The sequence below is a fragment of the Sciurus vulgaris genome (genome assembly GCF_902686455.1).
Source record: "Sciurus vulgaris genome assembly, chromosome: 5".
NCBI classification, from domain to species: domain Eukaryota; kingdom Metazoa; phylum Chordata; class Mammalia; order Rodentia; family Sciuridae; genus Sciurus; species Sciurus vulgaris.
The window spans coordinates 171,325,086-171,343,608 of record NC_136465.1 but is presented as its reverse complement, the minus strand read 5'-3'; the positions used below and the strand labels follow the sequence as shown (position 1 = coordinate 171,343,608).

General features: G+C 56.8%; 1 protein-coding gene across 2 annotated transcripts; it reads right to left on the bottom strand.

The window, feature by feature from the left end:
- Window positions 1-883: 883 nt before the first annotated feature.
- PICK1 (protein interacting with PRKCA 1) lies at window positions 884-17,768 on the bottom strand. 2 transcript variants are annotated; one of them, XM_079143115.1, is made up of 13 exons: window positions 17,591-17,764; window positions 17,362-17,459; window positions 16,254-16,365; window positions 11,222-11,350; window positions 8,946-9,012; window positions 7,503-7,592; window positions 5,239-5,292; window positions 4,814-4,876; window positions 4,062-4,195; window positions 3,619-3,711; window positions 2,344-2,394; window positions 1,675-1,819; window positions 884-1,294 (listed from the first exon to the last, which is right to left on the bottom strand). In XM_079143115.1, the coding sequence occupies exons 2-13, from the start codon at window positions 17,400-17,402 to the stop codon at window positions 1,023-1,025; spliced, it is 1,251 nt and encodes a 416-aa protein (XP_078999241.1). In that variant the 5' UTR covers window positions 17,403-17,459; window positions 17,591-17,764; the 3' UTR covers window positions 884-1,022. The 2 variants fall into 2 exon arrangements, with proteins under 2 accessions (XP_078999241.1, XP_078999242.1); XM_079143116.1 differs by having other exon boundaries at window positions 1,002-1,289; window positions 17,591-17,768.
- Between the last annotated feature and the right edge of the window lie 755 nt (window positions 17,769-18,523).

The following is an 18,523-nucleotide window of genomic DNA, read 5'->3' as shown; positions in this document are numbered from 1 at the left end:
CTGGCTGCCCCTTCAGAGGTGGGGTGGCCTGTCGGCTCTGCAGGGACCCCCAGCCCAAGAATGGCCTGGATTAGTGCCAGGACCTGCATGCTCAGGGCAAGGAGAACCCTGCTTCTCAACGTGGAGTTCGGCCGTCTCTGGCCCTCCCCATCCTGTCGTCAGGATCACTATATTCTGAAGGGGGCACTTCAGTGTGAAAGGGCCACAAGTGTGGCCTGGAACTGGCCAGGCATGTGGGCCACCCTGTCCTGTCACTTTATGAAGACCTACAGCATAGGGGACACCATCTCCACCTGGGGCCTCGGGTCTCCTGACCCCACATCTGTCCACCCTCTGCCAAATAAACATTTGCTTCACATCCAGAAGCACCCAGGGGTCAAAGACAACGGAGGACACAAAAGGGGTTCAGAAGCAGGGGGACAGGTGACAGTCAGCCTGGGACCTGGCAGATGGTGCTCAGATGCCACTCTGTCCCCTGGTCAGGGATCTGCCAGTGACCCTGTGACCGGGAGGGAGACCGAGAGGCAGGCGAGGAAGAGGAGGGCCCGTGGCCACTGCAAAGAGCCGGCTCCGTCTGGTTTGTTTATTTGACACAGGCCCAGCAGCCAGCCCTGTTCCAGAAACGGCTGAGCTGGGGAACAAATAAATAAAGGCCGCAAGGTGTGCGGGATGGCGGGCGGCTGGAGGCGTGCCAAGACGCGGCGCTCCCAGCAGGCTCGGGTGGGTCCTGGGCTTTCCGCCACCTCCAGCCCCTCTGCCTTCTGCCCTCTCCTTCCCAAGGCAGGTCCAGGGGCCTCGCTCTCCCCCTGGCTGGGAAGGTGAGGGAGGCTGGGGCCAGTGTCCAGGGCTGGGCCTCAGCCTGGCACCGTTCCTGGGCAGGAGCCCAGGTTCGCTGTGCGAGGACAGAGGAGCAGGGAGGCAGGCGCCTGGGCCAGCAGGCTTTATGCGCCACGGTGCCCACGGCCCACCCCGTTCCCGCTGCAGCCCGCCCGCTGCCCTTCCCTGATCACACCTCGGGGTGCTCAGGAGTCACACCAGCTTCCGCCCTTGTCCAGGGGTCCAGCAGCCCCGTGGGCGTCCCTGGCCGGCTCCCTGGCCGCAGTGTCCTCTTCCTCCTCCTCCTCGTCCTCCCCGTCAGTGAACTCGCCCTGGCTGAGGCCATAAGCCAGCGTGGTGTGCGCCAGGTCCACCTCGATGGGGAAGACGTCTGCATCGCGCAGCACGGAGTAGCAGTCGTTGTAGTACTTGGACATGGTGGACACGAAGCGCTGCAGCTGGAACACGATGTCCTGGACTGGGGCAGGAGGGCAGGTGGACAGGCCCCGTGGCTGAGGCTGTGGGCCTGGCGGAGACCCTGGGCCTGCCCCCGCCTCCGACCCCGAGGCCCTGGAAGGGGCAGAGGCGAGCACTGCACAGCCTCTGGGAGGACCCAGGTGCCTTGGCTCCCAGTTCAGAGCAGAGGAGACCGCAGGGCACGTCACACACTCCGGGGGCCCATCCAGACCAGGCTCTGGACGGTGGGTGGGCTGCAGCCAGGGCCTGGCCCTGGGGCTCAGTTAGGCACTGGACCTCTCTGTGTCTGTTTTCCCAGCTCTAAAACGGGGAGAAGTAGGTACCCACCCCTGTGCCAAGGACTGACCACAGAACTGACCGTGTGGCCCGTGAGCCCCTTACCGTGCTTCTGGTCCAGCAGCTCCATCTTCTCCAGCACATCCTTGCGCATCTGCGAGAAACGGGCTCGGGCCTCCTGGCGGCAGCGCAGGATCAGGCGGTACTCGTAGTTGCCTGTGCTCACGCGGTACAGGGGCTCACCTAGGGCCTGGGGCGGGGAGCACATTAGGGATCCTGGGTGCTGGGGGCCTGCTGGGTGGGCGGGCAGGAGGGCTGCAGGCCGACCACCAGCTCAGCCCCACAACACAGCACCCTTTTCAGAGCCACAGGGTCCCTTGTGTGAGATGCCAGCCCTCGTTAGGAGCCCATGGCAATAGCTTTGGAGGGAGAAAGATCAACAAAGGACAGGAACCTGTCCCGTGAAACGAACCAACATGGGTTCCCGGATGGGTCCCGGGAACAAAGACGGTACAGACTGGATACATTAAAGCAGCGCTCGGGAGCGAGGCTGGACAGCTCTTCCCTCAGGGGCCCAGAGGGACTGGGTGTGGATAGCCCCACACCCCAGGAACAAGAGTCTGACCAAGCCCCCAGGACTTTCCTGGGATGCCTGACCCACCTGATAGCCCTGGCAGATCCAGGGCATCCTGGGGGCTCTGAGGCACGTGGGAGGAGGTGGGTGCGCCCCAGCCTGTCACTACAAGGGCTGGCCCCTCAGCCCGCAATACTCACAATGCAGCTGTACTCCTCGTCATCCATCTCCTTCACCTTCAGGCAGTACGACTGCGTGGGACAACGAGGCCTGTCAGAGGCTGCAGACGCAGCCTCCTGACATCCCCAACTCCACCCATGCCACACCATGCCCCCAGGAATCTGGGCCCACCCGAAGGGCAGCAGCATGCCAGGCCTCCTGGCTCCCGCAGACCCAGCTGGATAAGCTGCGGCATCTCCGGGAGGCTAGTGGCAGGTGCACAGGAGGCCTAGGGCAGCAGAGCGGATGAGCAGGGCATTGTTTGGAAGGAAGGGCAGGTCTGAGGGATTGGGCAGCCCAGCGCTGACCAAATTCTAGTCCCAAGAGATGCTCTGGGGGCGAGGGGAATGGGTCAGTGGTACAGCACTGACTTAGCATCTGCAAGGCCCTGGGTTCCAGCCCCAGCAATGAAGGAAAAAATGCCCTGGGAAAATTGGTTCCCAGCCGAAGGCTGCACACAGGCCTGGCTTGGCTCTAGAAGTCCCACAAAGGGAAGCTTGGCTTGTAAATGAAGCATTATCCCAACTCTTTTGACCACAAATTATTAACTAAAACTCACTAACATCCCTTGGCATGCACTTTAAACCACTTAGACCCAGTCTGTTAGGGTTTGGATTGAGGTGTCCCCAAAAGCTCAGAGGAATGCAAAGTTCAGAGGAGAAACTGCTGGGCTGGGACAGCCTTAACCCAATCAGTGAATTAGTCCCCAAGCCCTTAACTGCGAAGTAACTGAAGGCGGTGGCATGTGACGGGAGGAGGTGCTCATTAGGGGCGTGACCTTGGGTATATATTTTGTGTGGCAAGTGGAGTCTGTTTCCTGACCATCACGAGCTGCTTCCCTCCACCACGCTCTACCACCAGCTGTCCTGCCTCACCTGCAGCCCCAGGGAATGGGGCCTGCTGTCTATGGATCAAGATCTCTGAAGCTGAGCCCTAAAAGAAACTTCTCCTCCTCTAAAATTGTTCTGGTCATGTCTTTTTGTTGCAGTGGCAAAAAAAGCTGACCAAAGCACTAACTCATTGGTAACTGTGATTTAAAACCAACCAAACAAGTCCTCAAGGGTCAGAGTGAGGCAGACCAAGAGCTCTAGGACCAGCCCCACGCCTGGCAGGTGTCTCTGCATGGCCGAGGCTGCTTGAGTCTCCAGCGGGGCCCTGGCCCCTTGCTCCCATCAGATGCAGGACAGGGGGCTGCGTGGGGCTGGCTGGTGCAAGGCAGGGCAGGCCTCCTGCCGGACCCCCCGCAGGCTACTCACCAGGTACTCGAACTTCACGTCCAGGTACTTCTTGATAGTGAGGCGAGTGTCGGGGATGGCTTTGTTGAGGTACGTGTTCAGGTCTGTCAGCATCTGGAGGGTGGGGTGTGCTTAGGCCTTCCCAGGGGGACGAAGAGTGGCACTGCTGGATCACCTGATCGGGTGTCCCAGCCCAAGGGCACTCCCCAGTGGCCTGTCCCATCTCAAGATTAGAGGACCAAGTCCAGGCCATGAGCAAGCTGTGATTTGGTGCAACAGGGCTGACCCAGCCTCCAGCTCCCCACGGGCCTGAGGCAATGCAGCAGCTTGCTGGGGACAGTCACACAGGCGCCCAGGCAGGACCCACACCCCAGCACCTGGAGGGAGCACAGAACCCCTTCTGCACGCCATGCCGTCCCCGCCCTGGCCTCACACGCTGGACACACGTGTTCAACGGGACACACCGGCTTGATGGTCTTCAGCAGCCGGATGCCAAACTTCTCAATGCTGCGGTGGGCGTCGGCAAACTTTACAAACGCCTCGCTGGCTGCCGGCTGGGGCTCCCGCACCCCAATCACAGAGAACACGTCCCCAAAGGCTGCATGACAAGTATGACTTGAAGGCTGCTCCCACCTGACCCCCGATGCAAAGCCAAGGCGTCGACAGGGGCCGGCAGGCTGGAAGACTAGGTCTGCGTGGGTTCTACACCCCAGAAGGGATTGAATACCCAAGGCAACCGGTCTATACCCCCAAAGGAGCTGGGAATACTCACTCCATGAGAGCTGGCCTGCACCCCCCCCAGTGACCCCACGAGAGAAAGCCGAGCCAGTCTGAGGGCACAGCTCTGGCCTGGGAATCTGGGTTCTGGTGTCAGTACCCACCTTTGGCCATTTCCCCACCTATAAATGGGGCTAACGGTGGCTGCCTTGCAAGGCCACAGGACTTGTGGGAAATGATACCACAACGGAGGGAAACTCATGCACTTCAAGTGGCAATGTAAGGAGCAGGACAGAGTCCTCAGGAGGCCAGCGGCCCAGATGTTCCGCTGGTCCCTCACTGCCCTACCCCAGCTGGAGGTATGAGCTGTGGTTCTCCTCAGCATGGGTATGACAAGGGCCCCAGGGCGGAAGTTGGACATTCTTGGACAGGGTTACTGAGCTCAGAGAGAGGCAGGGACTTGCCCAGGGCCATGCAGCAGGCTTGGGGATGCCATTACCCCGATGGGTCTGTGATAGTTCATAAAAGGCCCGTAGGAGGTTCTTCGTGTGTTCCGTCATCCCTGTGAGAGAGAGCCGAAGGAGAACAGGGCACCTATCACGGGCCACACAGGCCAGGGCACACCCCCAACCCCGGCTTACCCAGGTCCTTACTGGTACTGGGTCCACTGGGTCTTCCCACAGCCCCACAAGCCAGTCCCACCAAGAGGTCCCTCAGACAGGGGACTGGGACTCTGTATGATGCAGGAGGACAAGGCCTCACTGGGGCTTCATCTTCATGAGAATGGGGATTCTGGGGACTCTCATAAGTTTAGAGGTCCCAGAGTGTCCTTGGTGGCCTTCCTGCCCCCATGGCCACTCTCTCCGGAACAGGTTCCCCGGGCAGAGCCAGGGCTGGGTGCGTCCTGGCCAAGGCCCTACCCACCTTTGTAAAGCTCGGCTGTCCGCTCCAGCTCCTCCAGCCTCTTCACCAGCCCATCTGTGGGGTCCAGAGAACAGGTGGGGTCAGGGCAGGGGTGAGGAGGGCAGCCTGAGGCGGCCAAGGCAGGTGCAGGGAGGGGTAGGCCTGGAGAACCGGCTTCTACACAACATGGGGGTCTGGGCATGGGGTGTGGCATCTCAGGGTCAGCGGGGTTCAAGGGTGATCTGCAAACAGGCTCAAGAGGCAAGTGGGGGACTTGCTCCTGGGATGAGCCTCCACCCCATCTGCTGGGGCCAATCCAGGGGCAGAAGGATGATGCTTCCAAAGGCATCAAGTGCCCCCACGACCAAGCCCAAGGGCAGCTCCCTGTACTGCAGGAGGTGGGCAAGTCCTTGGGGAGCAGCCAGGCTCCCGGCCCTGCTGACACAGCTCGGCCAGGCAGCGGGCAGGCAGGGAGATCAGACTGGGGCCCAGGCAGGCTGGCAGCAGTCGCTGCCATGGCAAAGCACGTGGTGGTGGGCGGGTTGGACCGGGAAAGAATGGCAGGGGCTGGGGAAGGGTTGGCACTGGAGGTAGGACTCGGTGATCCCAGCCACTGGCTCAGCAGGCCTCTGCTGAGCACGTGTGCCACCATGTTGGGAACGATCATGGTAAACGGGATCCAAGTCTTGCCCTCTGGCTCCAAAGGCAGAGGCACGGGAGAAGTGGGGGCCGCAGCCTTCCCTCAGGGCCTCCAAATGGGAGGAAGCCAATGACCAGGGGTGGGCAGGATTCTAGACTGGGGGCAGGGGGTGCAGGGAGCACATAAGACCGGCCAAGGGTCAGCCCAGGGGGAGTCAGCACACTTGGGACTCCTCCAGCAGGACCACCACCCTCCCCAGAACTCCCAGCGATCCCAGATAGGCCTCCACCTGGGGAGGACAAGGGGCACACCCCTCTACGTGGGCAGCAACGGTAAGGCAACGTCCCCGTGATGGTGGCTTCTTTGTGCAGCCACCTCCCAGGAAAGGGCCTGGCCTGTGCAGCATCTGCATCCATCACAGACCGCTGTGCACCAGGCCTGCTGGGCTTCCCGGACAGGGCTCGATCCTCCTCAGTCAGAGTCTCTGGGACAGGGATTACTTCCCCTATTCTACTGAGAAAACCAAGGGACAGAGAGGAAAAGTAATTTGTCCCAAGCCACACAGCTGGGGGACGTCTAAGATGGGGTGCTTTTGCTTCCCAGTGTCCTGTGCTGACCAGGGCCAGGGTCTTCAGAGCAGGAAGAGAAGGGGTGGACCAGGCAAAGAAGGTGGCTGGGGAATGGGCTGTCAGGAGGAAGGGGTCCCTTGCAGGTCTCTAGGAGGCTGTAACCAACAGGCCTCCTGGCCCTGCCTCCCTGAGCCCGAGCACGTGGCCAGGGGCAGGAGAGGAGCCGCGTAAGCATCGGCTGTTGTTTTTAGCTGGGTCATGGGACATCATGACAGCTTCGATTTTAGAAACCCTATTCATGGCTGGGGAAATTGCAAGGTTTGGGGGGAAAAAACACAACAACCAGTTCTAATTTCATCTCAACGCATGGTAACTACAGTAACAGGATTTATAGGCTCCGAGAGCCAAAAATAGCAGCCACCACTTTTGTACCCCATTTGGACCAGCCTCAGGCCCCACCTCCACTTCCCCAGCCAATAAAGCCCAGCGTGCCCAGCTGAGCCTCCGTTTATGTAGGTATTTATATCTCCCCCGCGGCCAAGGCGCAGCAGAGCTATTTATAAGCCAGGCTGGCGGTGGAGGGAGCCGCTGCTGTCTCGCTGGCCTCCCCCAGAGAGAAGGTGCCTGTGCGCGAGTGTGTACGCCTGCATGCGGCTGCTCCCTGCCTAGGCGGCCACCTCCACAGCGACCGCAGGGACCAGAGGCAAGGGTAGTAGCGCCACCTCCTGGGGGAAGGTAGGGCTGAGGCGGGCGGATGGGGAGCTGGGGCAGCGGCTCAGGCTGGCCCTGGCTCCGTGTCCCAGACTTGGGGAGGCAGGAGGAGACATCTGCCCTCTGAGTCTGTCTCATTTGTGACCTGAGGGGCCCTGGCGGTGAGGCAGCCCAGGCGACAGCTGTGGGAGCTCTCTGGGAACCAGGAAGGCCTCCAGGGACACAAAGAAACGGTGACTTCTCAGGCCCCAGGCAGAAGCAGGGCCAGGCCAGCAGGACCCACGTCAGCTTGGCAGGCAGTCACGGTGCCCCACAGGCCTGAGGGACAGTGCTGGGCCAGAGCTGGGTGGGACGAGGGGACTCACCATTGCACAGGATGGCCCGGCTCAGGCCCAGCGCGTCAGCAGTCCCCGAGCTCATGTTCTCTACCAGCCGGTGCTTGACCTTCTTCAGCACTGGGGCCAGGAGAGGAAGGACCCAGTGAGTTTGCTACTGGGCCCCAGGCTGTCCCTGTCCTGGGTCCCCTCACGGCTGGCTGAGCTGCACGGGGGCTCGCTGTGGGGAATCTAGGAAGCAGCAGAGTCCAGTGGGGAGGCCGGGCACCCTGCGCTCTCCGCTCCCCAGCTCTGGGGGGTTGGCAGGCTGGAGGAAGCAAGCACGGGTGGGCAGCCCAGGGCCACCACAGTCAGCTGTCGGCAGCACTGAGGGCCCAGAGCTACCCTGCTCAACAACGGCCAACAGGCCAGTCAGGAGCCCCTCACCCCCCTCTCTCCCATCAGGAGCAGCGGTGACCCCTGTGAGGGAAAGGGGAAGGGTCAGTTTCTGTGCTGGTTACATCAGAGTTCTGGGTGCCATCCTGGACCACTGGCCTCAGGCCAGACTGTTATGGCTTCTGACCAGCTTAGTTCCTGGAGGGATTCTGGGATAGAACTGAGGTTCTAAGAGGGGACCTCCAGGCTGACTTGATCTGCCCTTAGGCTCTGGACAGTACGGGTGGGATGTGTGCTCATCAGGAGGTCACTGAGCCTCCTCTGGGACTCAGCCTTTGGCCAGTAATGTGGCCGGCGGGCGGGGGGGGGGGGGGGGGTTTGATCCAGAGGACCATGAGGCCATTGTCCCACTTATTCTTTTTTTTGGACTGGGGGTCTAACCCAGGGGCAATTTACCACTGAGCTACATTCCCAGTCTTTTTTATTTCTTGAGACAGGGTCTCACTAAGCTGCTGAGGCTGGTTTTGAACTCATGATCCTCCCACGTCAGCCTCCTGACTTGCTGAGTCACCACGACACCTGGCCCCACTCTTACTTTTAAAGCTTCTACAGAACCAAAGCCCAGACCCCTCGGGCAGGAGGCACCTTGTCCCAGAGTATGCTGTGGGCCAAGGGCTGGCCTGTGACCCTCTACCCAATGCCCAAGGCCCAGTTCCAACCCTGCATCTTCCTGAGAGCAGATGGCAGGAAAGGGGGCCAAGGAGGAGGGGTGGGCAGGTAGGCATGAGGCACTGGCCAGGGCTGGCTGCCTCCCTCTCTGGACGGTAGTGAGCCCAGAGCTGGCCTACAGAGGAAACGCTAAGACAGCAAGGTCCCAGAGGAGGCGGCTAGCGGGTCAGGGCAGTGAGACATCAGGGACAGGCTGGCCACAGGGAGGGCACCCCAGGTCCTGCCAGTCCTTTCAGATTAGCTTGGTCAGCAGTCAGATACCAGAGCCACTGAACCACCAATGACACCACACAGGGGGACGGGAGCTGGAGCTCTTTTGCTTCGGGTGGGGGTTGGCAGGCAATGGAACCACTGCTCTGGCCAGCTTACCAATGTCCAGGGACATGCCCTGCTTGGGGTCCGCCTGCAGCTTGTTGTAGTGAATGGTCACCTCCCCCTGCAAAAGCAGCACAGGCAGCATGTGACAAGGCTCTTGTTATGGTTTGGATGTGAGGTGTTCTTCAAAAGCTCACGTGTGAGACATGCAAGGTCTGGAGGAGAAATGGCTGGCTCACAGCTGTAACCTCCTCAGTGAAACGACCCCTGCTGGGACGCACTGAGCGGCAACTGGGCGCTGGTGTGGCTGGAGGAGGTGGGCACTGGGGCCGTGGTTCTGGGGCATATATTTTGTGTCTGGAGAGGGGACCACCATGAGAGCTGCTTCCCTCCACCACATCCTTCTGCCATGACGTCCTGCCTCACCTCTAGCCCTAGGGACTGAGACACTGTGAGCCTCACATAAACCCTCCCCTCTACAGTTGAGCTGGTGGGGTCTTTTAGTTGCAGCAGCAAACAAGCTGACTAAATGGTTCTTGAGTGCCAGACCCCACCCTGCAGCCTTCCTTCTTTGTGCCTCTTGCTAGGACACCGAGGAAAAGGGGCTGGGGACAGCCAAGACCTGGGGCCCTGTCCAGCAGGCGAGGCCGAAGAGAATCAGGGGGTCACAGGGTTGTGTTCTAGTGGCTGCAGGGGAGGCCTCTACACAGAGCTGGGACTCCTCCAAGAAGCTCTCGCTGACCATAGGCCACAGTGGTCACTCATCCTTAGAATCCTAAGGCCCTTGAACTTGGAACTGAATCCATCCAAATATAAAATAGAATTTAAAAATCCAGTCCCCAAGGGGAACGGAAATGAGCCAATGCAGTCAGAATCAGGAGCAGGTGCCCTCAGGAGGCGGTGGGGACACTGCAGAACCAGCCCGCAGAGTAGCTGGGGGGAAGGAGGGTGCCACGGTGGAGTCGGCCGGGCCCAGGGCTGGCACACACAGCTGAGCCAGTTTAACAGGTCACTTCCTCCTCTGGACACCAGTGAAAGGAGACAGTGATTCCCGCCTGGCACCCGCACTTGGGAGCTGGAAATCGTGTTCAGGTCAGGGCTGCGTAGGAATAGGAGCCCCACCCTCACGTGAGGCAGCACAAGGGGCTGGAGAGACAGGCCTGCGAGGACAGGATCTACGAGCATAGCAGTGAGGGGCTGGAGGAAGGCGCTGCTGGTGGGGGCACATGCCTCCCACACAGGGTCAGCGTGGAGGGCCCGCCCATCACCTGTGCCCGGCAGGTAAGGCTGCGACTCAGATGCACAGTGGTATCTAGTGACTCAGTGAAGCTGGCTGCTGTCTTTAGCACCCAGAACCGAGACCCAGTCCCTGGCTCATCCCTTGGCTGAAGGGGCGCTAGGAGGCGGCCTCAAGGACTAGAGGCCTCTCCCTGAGGCAGGAAGCACACGTGATGACTCGGGCCGCACGGGGGTTGGGGGGCAAGAGGGGAGAAGCCAGAGAAGGGGCTGCCTGGGTGGAAGAAAGGAAAGGGATGTGGGGACATGGAAACAGGTCCCCACAGAGGAAGGGAGAGGGCTGGCGAGGGAGGAGTGCTTGTCACGGCTGGGGACGTGGCAGCTAAAACACTGGACCCGGCCTAAGCCATGCTGGGCCGAGCCTGCCCCTGGGGCCTGTCAATCACCCCAGCTCTGCACTGCTTCACACTGGTTCTTTCAAATGTCTAGAAGTGGCAGAAAGGCCTCATGCTCACTTGCACAGTGGCCAGGATGCTGCCTGCTTTGCAGGGAGGGAGGGTCCCTGTGGAGGGAGGCCTTGGAGCAGTGGAAGTGGGGGGAGCAGGGGCAGGCAGCATGGGATTGTGGGTTATAGGACAGAAGCCCAGCTGGACCAGGTGCTGCCCCAAATCTCAGGGGAGTCCAAGGGGGTCTGAGCCGTGGGGACCCTCTGGATTCAAAGTTCCCACAGAGATGAGGAAGGGACGCTCCTCTCCCCCTGCCCAGGACCAATATGGCCCATTACTACTATGCGCTGACCCAAGGAGGATCACCTTGGGCTTTCGGCTTCTGTTCCAGCCCTGACCAGAGATACCCCGGTTTGCCCAAGTGTGTCGGCAGCCCAAGAGCTCACAGGCACCTTGTGGTCCTGCTCTTTCATGAGGCCCGGCACAAGTCCCTGAACACATCGGTATTTTCTGAAGGAAGGAGACTGAGAGAGACTGGAGTGTATCCCCCACTACCACATCCAGGAGGGGAGTGGCAGTCCCTCCTGAGTCTGCGCAGAGGGCTCAGAGCAGACCTGGCGCCTCCGGCCCCACAGCAGCTGCCCTTACCTTCACCTCCTGGATCATCTTTGCCACCTCCACCTTGGTTTTCCCCTTGATTGACCTGCCATTGACACCGGTGATCTCATCGCCAGCTGCCACCGTGCCATCGAGGGCAGCAGGCGTGTTGTCGAACACCTGCAGATGCAAAGGGTTGGGGCGGGGGAGAAGGAGGACTGAGGCGAAACCAGGGGATGGTCACTCCCTCCACTCGCCACTGCCTGATTTGGTCTCCATCTCTGCCCTCTGGCTTCTCAGGTGGAACCAGCAAGGGAGGGACGAGCCCACATTCCTGAGGAAGGACAGGACGTAAATCTGAACTGATGAGACCTTCCTTTTCTAACAGCAAATACACCAACCTCACACACCCATATGAGGGCTTTCACCTCTTCAGGTCTGCCCAGCAAGCTGCTCCATGCCGACTCAGCATCCCAAAGCACCTCTTATCGATTCCTACACCTCACTTTGATCCCCAAAGAACAGGCCATGTCTCTTCTAAACAGAGATCCCAAAATGCCTGTGAGCCCCTAATCCCAAAGTGACCCCTTAATAGGGTCCAAACCCACTGGCTGTGTGTGTCTGTCATTGAAGATCAGAAATATGAGTGATGTAGCAAGGGGAAAGAAAGCTCCCAGGAGTACACCCAGAACACACCCAAAAGAAACCAAATTTCCAGCAGTGGTTCTGATATGTATTCCTTTTACACTAAAAACAAATACAACTGTGAAAGACGTACAATGAAAACAACAAAACACTGATGAAAGTAAGTAAGACAAATGATTTGAAGTATATCCCATGTTCATGGATGGGAAGACTTAACGTCATTCAGATGACAACATCACCCTAAGCAACCTACAGAGTCAGGGCAAACACTATCAAGATCCCAATGATTGATAGATAGATAGATAGATAGATAGATAGATAGATAGATAGATAGATAGATAGATTTTTTTTTTTTTACAGAAATAGAAAAATCCATCCTAAAATCCACATGGAATCTCAAGGAACCCACAATAGCTAAATCTTGAACAAAATAACAAAGCTGGGAGACCCATACTTCTTGATTCCAAAGTTTCTACAAAGCTATACTAATTAAAACAGAATAGTACTGGCATAAAGGCAGACATACAGACCAATGGAACGGAACAGAGAGCTCAGAAATACACCCTGGTGGATGTGCTAGAATGATTTTTGAAAGGGGAGCCAAGAACATTCAGTGGGGAAAGGAAAGTCCTTCAACGGTAGATGCCAAGGGAAATGGGATCCACATGCAAAGAAAGAAGCTGGACCCTTACCTAAGATGATATGCAAAAACTAACTCAAACTGGATCAGCAACCTAAATGTAAGACCCAAGACTACAAAACCGAGAAGAAAACAAAAGCTTCAGCACAAGGATTTGGCAATAACTTCTCGGATATGACACCAAAGGCACAAGAAACAAAGGAAGAATACAAATGGACTTTGTGAAATTTTTAAAAATTTGTGCATCAAAATCACTATCAACCGAGTAAAAAGTCAACCCACAAAATGAAAGGAAATGGCATTTGATAAGATACTAATATTCAAATACACAGAGAAGGAACACCAAAAACCAAAAAGCCAACTCAAACATGGGCAAAGGACTTGAATAGAGAGTTCTCCAGAGACACAAGTGGCCTATGAGCACAGAAGATGCTCAACATCACTAATCACTGGGGAAGTGACAAGCAAGGCCACCACAAATCAGGTCACACCCATTAGGACGGCTAGTACAGACGACGACAGAAAGTAACAAGTACTACTGAGGAAGCCGAAACTGGAACCCTCAGGCGCTGCTGGTGGGGATGAAAAGTGACAGGCCCGTGGAGGACAGCCTGGCAGCTCCTCAGAAATCAGAAACAATGCCCATGTGACCCCGTGGCTGCTCCTAGGTCTACACCAAACTGCAAGCAGGGTCTTAAGGAGGAGACCTCTGCACGGTCTGGCTCAGAGCAGACCTTACTCACAACAAGGGGTGGAAGCAGCGCAGATGTCCGTCAGAGGATGACTGGATAGCAGTGTGCGACGGAATGTTGTCTGGCCTTCAAGAGGAAGAATCCCATGTGCTACACCACAGATGAACCGGGAGGACGTCGGGCGAGAACTTGCCAGGAACCGTACAAACAGAGGCACGACTTAGTTTGTGTGAGGAGTCTGGAGTGGTCGGAACCAGAGGCAGGGCGTGCAGGGGGCTGCCAGGACTGAGGGGAGGGTTGGAGGAGCCAATGTTGGATGGTATGGTCTCAGTGTCACAAGGTTCCGGGGACAGTGTCGATGGCTGCACACACTATGAGGATATTTAATACCAGTGAACTGTGCAGTTAAAAATGGTTAAGACAGCCAGGCATGGTGGCACACACCTGTAATCCCAGTGGCTCGGGGGGTTGAGACAGAAGGATCACAAGTTCAAGGCCAGCCTCAGCAACTTAGTGAGGTCCTCAGCAACTTATCAAGACCCTGCCTCAAAATTAAAAATAAAAAGGGTTGGGGATAGGGCTCAGTGGTTAAGCACCCCCAGTCCTGGGTACCAAAAAAAGCTTACAATGGAAAAGTCTACGTATTTACCACAACCAAACGACTGCAGAACAGAAGAGAGAGCAGAGACCACAGAGGGCAGGCTGTCATCTCTGAGTAACACAAAACTCTCATGGAGCAGAAAGACTCAGTGTTCTGATGAAGCCACCCTCTGGGGACCCAGGACAGACAACAAAGAAGGCCCCTGCCAGCTGCTGTCATCATGACACCTCAGAACACCAGGGATGAGGAGTTTCCAAGTCTTGACAGATCAGTAACAGGCACATTACAACAAAGGTCCCCAATAAGAAAGGCGAAGCTCTGATGGCCACAGGCAGGAGGTAACGCCATCAGACTTCCAGTCAAATGGATTTCCTGGCCTGACATTCCTTCTTGAGCCTGATGAGCCAAAGGTCAACTGAAAAGAGTATAGCAGTGATGATGTCAAAAAAGACCAGAGGCTTCCAAGACAGTCTCAAACTGTTCTTCCACCTGTGTAGCTTCTCTTGTGTCGGGCTAGCTCATATGCGGGGTAAGGGCGCAGAGTCAAGACCCAGACTCCGGGAGTTGGGTGGAAACAGGCTTGTCGTGAGCAGCCTGCAAACTCATTTATTGTGGGAACAGCTATACATTTTATAGGTTTCTTGCCAATCACAATGTGCCATGGGGGATCAGACCACCAGGTTCCTACATGGGTTCTCTTGGTAATAAGTCAATTTGGGGCAGTTGTTTACTTTCCTAGGAGGCCGAAGCAGAATGCTCCTCTCTGCAAGTTTTCCTTACACACTTGAGACGTTCACTGCTGCCAGCCAAGAACTAGGATTTCTCCCAACACACGTGCCCTCAGAAAGCTACAGGACAGTCCCCACCCAGACGGTGACCCTGGAAGATGGGGACTCCAAAAGAGGACAGGGAGGGAAAGGGCCTGGGGGTCGGGGAGATTGAGGGGCAGAGAAGAGACTGCTGGGGAATGGGAAGGGCCAGACTGGAAAGTGAACTGAGAAAACAAGGATGCAGACAGGAAAGACCAGGAGACTAGCAAGAAAAGATGGAAAGAAAGGCTGAGGGAGAAAGAAACGCGTCCTCAAAAGTTAAACACGGAGCTCCCGGGATGAAGGCTCGGGAAGGGGGCACTGGTTTTCTTCTTCCCCAGGACCTGCGGCAGAGCTGGCCAGGCACTTAGAAAAGATCTGTTGAGTAGAGCATGTTGCACTAATAGTGACTTAGCCAAAAACACCAAGATGACCGTGCTGGGAAAACGGGTGAGAGGAAGCCGAGTGGACCAGGGATATTTACCATGATAGAAGAAGAGGAAAGGACAAGCACCCGGAGACAAGTGGAAGCCACGTCTGAAGAAATAGCTACAGGGGCCGGGAGAAGGGCCAGACAGTGAGCTGCTCTTGACTTGTCAGAGGCCAGCCAGCTAGTACTTTGATAAAAACAAAATTGAATTTTAGAGAACAAATTCTAATAGTTTATAATCCCAGTTCATATTAAACAAACCTGCCCACCAAGACCCAACAGACGGAGAAGGGAGGTGGCACAGAGGCTGAGCAGGCAGATGGCAAGAAGGCCAGGCCTTGAAGAGGCCCCTCTAAAGCCTCCTGATCGGAGGAGGCCAAGTTCATACCCTGGGCCGAGACACAACCAGATGATTCGCCAGAAGCTGCAGTGCCTACTTCCACCAATGGCTACTCAGTCAGGAGAACGGGAACAGGTACAATTCAATCCTTCCAAGGTGACAGAAAAGTCACTGACAAACCAGTCACCAGGTGAAGGAGGCCTCCCAGCAGGACTGTCCACTCCTGTGTCAAGCTGACAGAAAATCAGCAGGGCAGCTCCCTCAGCAGGGACCACAAAGTCGCCACTGTCACTGGCAGAGCAGGTAAGGAAAGGCACAGCTGCCAGGAGTTGTCAGCTGCTACTCGAGGACTTAAGCACCAATGTATGAAGTCATTTTGTTCAATTTTTCAAGAATCCAAAGATGCTTATGCCTGTATATTTTAAATCCTCATTTTCTGGGAGAGGAAACTGAGGCCCAGAGAAGTTAAGGAACTCGCTAGTAAGCAGGGAAGCTACTATTTCACAGTCTTCCCACTTCACTTGGGCTAGCACCCGAGGCTGACAGCTCTGTGATTCATCAAAGACATTTTTACTGAATGTCCACCGCATGCCAGGCACTGTACCTGGCTCCAATCATGGTGAAAAGGCAAAGTGCAACCCTGCCCTCATAATGCCCAAAGTCTGGCAGGGCAGCCAGCTGTAGAACAAGTAACAAGGAGATGATTATAGATGGCAACAAGTGCCACAGGCAAAGAAGGGGTTGAACTGGCAGAGAAAAATATGGCCACTCTAGGTGGTCCAAAGGCCTTGCTGAGGTCAGATCTCAAAAAGGAGAAGGAACCAGCTTCTTCAGAGTGGAACAAGGAACCTGTCTCTGTCATGCTCAAGTAGGGAGGTGACATCCTCCGTCCAGGATCCTACCCCCACCTCGAAAGCACCTGATACCTGGACAATGTAAAGGCAGGGACAATACTGGGCCCCTCCTCCAATGCTGATCCCGATCAGGTTCTGAGCATCCTTCTGCAGGGTCACCTTCCCAGGCACCGTAGGGATTCCACTAGAAAGAGAAGCAAATGGGGCTGAGGACAGAGCTGGAGGGGGAGGGCCCTCCAACAGCCCACAAGGCACCAAGGCTGTCCACGCTCTCTTCTTCCTTACTTGGCCAAAGAGCAATCTGTGCTAGAACATAATGCTGCTCTTGGAGTTGTGCAGAGGTGGAATGAAACCCCAGCCCTGCCATTTCTCTGCCACAGAACTCAGGTAAATCACCCTCTCTGCATCTTAATTTCCTCATCCATAAAAGGAGAATGGGTCTCCATTATCAGAGGTCCCACAAGAATAGGCACAGAAGGCACCAACGCCAGCCCAGTCCATAGCAGACACTCCATAAAAACCACCTTCCTGCTCTTTCCTGCCTTCCAACTTTCAAAAGATTTAGCCAGGTTCTGTCACCTTCTCAGAAACATGTGGAACATTATAACCACCTCTGGAGAGTCTTTCCCTGTTTCAATTCCCCTACAATTCACATAAATTAGCAGCTACATACATTCTATGTAAAGGGTCTCATGTATTAACTTATTCATTCAAAAGACAATTGCTAACAAGCTACTGGTGTCCGGCACTTACCAAGTGCCGAGAACACAGAAAGGCATTAGAACCAGTCTTTGCTCTGAGACTATATTCTAATGAGCAGAGAGCTCTAAATTTGAAACTCTATCCTACTAATCATCTATGCTGCAGCAAAACCTGGTTGGCTTGCCACCTCCTCTGTGAAGCCTTCCCTAACCACCCAGCAGAAGCACTGCTCCATCAGCTCTGCTTTCCTTAGCACTGGGTGATGGGGTAAGTGCCCTTCTGGCCCTAACAGTAATCATCCGTTAACCTGTCCACAGCCCCTTGCAGAAGATGAATTCCTAGAAGGGTAGGGCCCATTTCTGCTACGGTACACCTGACCCCCACTGGGAAAAAAGGGTTTGTGGAGCTGGGAAGTTCAAGGAAACGAGGGACACCTGAGTTCCTGAACGCCTAAGCCTTGGGGGAGCAAAATACTCACAGTTTATCCTCCTCGATGTCATAATCCAGGTCTGCAAACATGGTTCCGAGAGTCGGGGTGGGCTGGCTAACTGCCCAGCCCGACAGGGGAATGGGGAACTGGATCCGGGAAAGAAAGGAGCACAGGGCTTAGGGAACGGAAGTGCCCGGAGGCCGGCCGCAAGCTCCCACCACCCCTTCGGGCTCGGGCAGGGCAGTCCCGGCTGGAGGAGGTGGGCGGCGGTCCTTACTAGGTACAGGGAGGGACTCCAGGCCAGGGCGGTGGGCTCGGATCCCAGAGCCCGCCCCACGGGTCTCCAGGCCCTTGGAGCTGCCTCTGTCGCTCAGCGGAGAGTCGGTCCCACAGCGGGGCCGGGGCCGGGTTGGCACCTGAACCCACCTGCCGTTCCACCTGGCGGCGGCCGCGACTGTCGCGTCACTTCCGGCGGGCCGCGGAAGTCCCGCCCCCCGGGCACGTGCCCCAATCCCTGCCGGCCTGCCTTCCCTTCCCGCGCCCCGACTCAGAACCAGGGAAGAGCAGAGCGCCCGCGGCAGCTCGCCTTGGTACGAAAGAGCGGAAACCAAGGCGCCGCCTGGCCCGGCCGCAGCGCCGAACCCCGCCCTTCGCCCCGGCGCCGCCGCCATCACGGCGAGGGCAGGCTCCTCCCAGGTTCCCCAGCGGCACGCTGGGGACCACGCCAGCGCTGCGGTTGCCGTGGCAACGAAAGCATCCCTGGGCCGCGGTTACCTCTGGCCGGGTTCAGTGGACTACACACTCGAGACCTTCACTTTTACCTTGTCCCCTCGTCGTCCTAGGGAAAGTCTGTGACTTATCTACTAGCGTGAGTGTCAGAGACGGAAGGGCCCTTCGAGATCCCGCCCAAACCAGTTTTGCTGACAAGGAAACCAAGTGCCAGTCAGAGGAAGTAGTTTTGCCCAGAGCCACACAGAGTTGGCCTAAGATCTCGGTCCTGAGACCCCTGCCGCCATTGGTGCCCTGTGGTTTTCTCTTCTCCTCCCCTCCTCCTCCTTTACCACCGAGCTGTATATCACCTGCCCTTATAATTTTTGAGACTAAGTTGCCCAGGCTAGCTTCGAACTTGCCATTTTCCTGCCTCAGCCTCGTGAGTATCTGGGATCACAGGCATGTGCTAGTGTGCCCATCTGTCCAGTGTCCTTTGAAC

Bases quoted from the DNA above. Each gene is read 5' to 3' on its own strand.
- PICK1 (XM_079143115.1), bottom strand. From the start codon at position 17,402: ATGTTTGCAGACCTGGATTATGACATCGAGGAGGATAAACT. The intron at 7,593-8,945 runs GTAAGCTGGCCA...TCCTGGCCCCAG, and splicing joins GGGCATGTCCCTGGACATTG to TGCTGAAGAAGGTCAAGCAC. The intron at 3,712-4,061 runs GTGTGTCCCGTT...CCCACCCTCCAG, and splicing joins TGCTGAAGACCATCAAGCCG to ATGCTGACAGACCTGAACAC.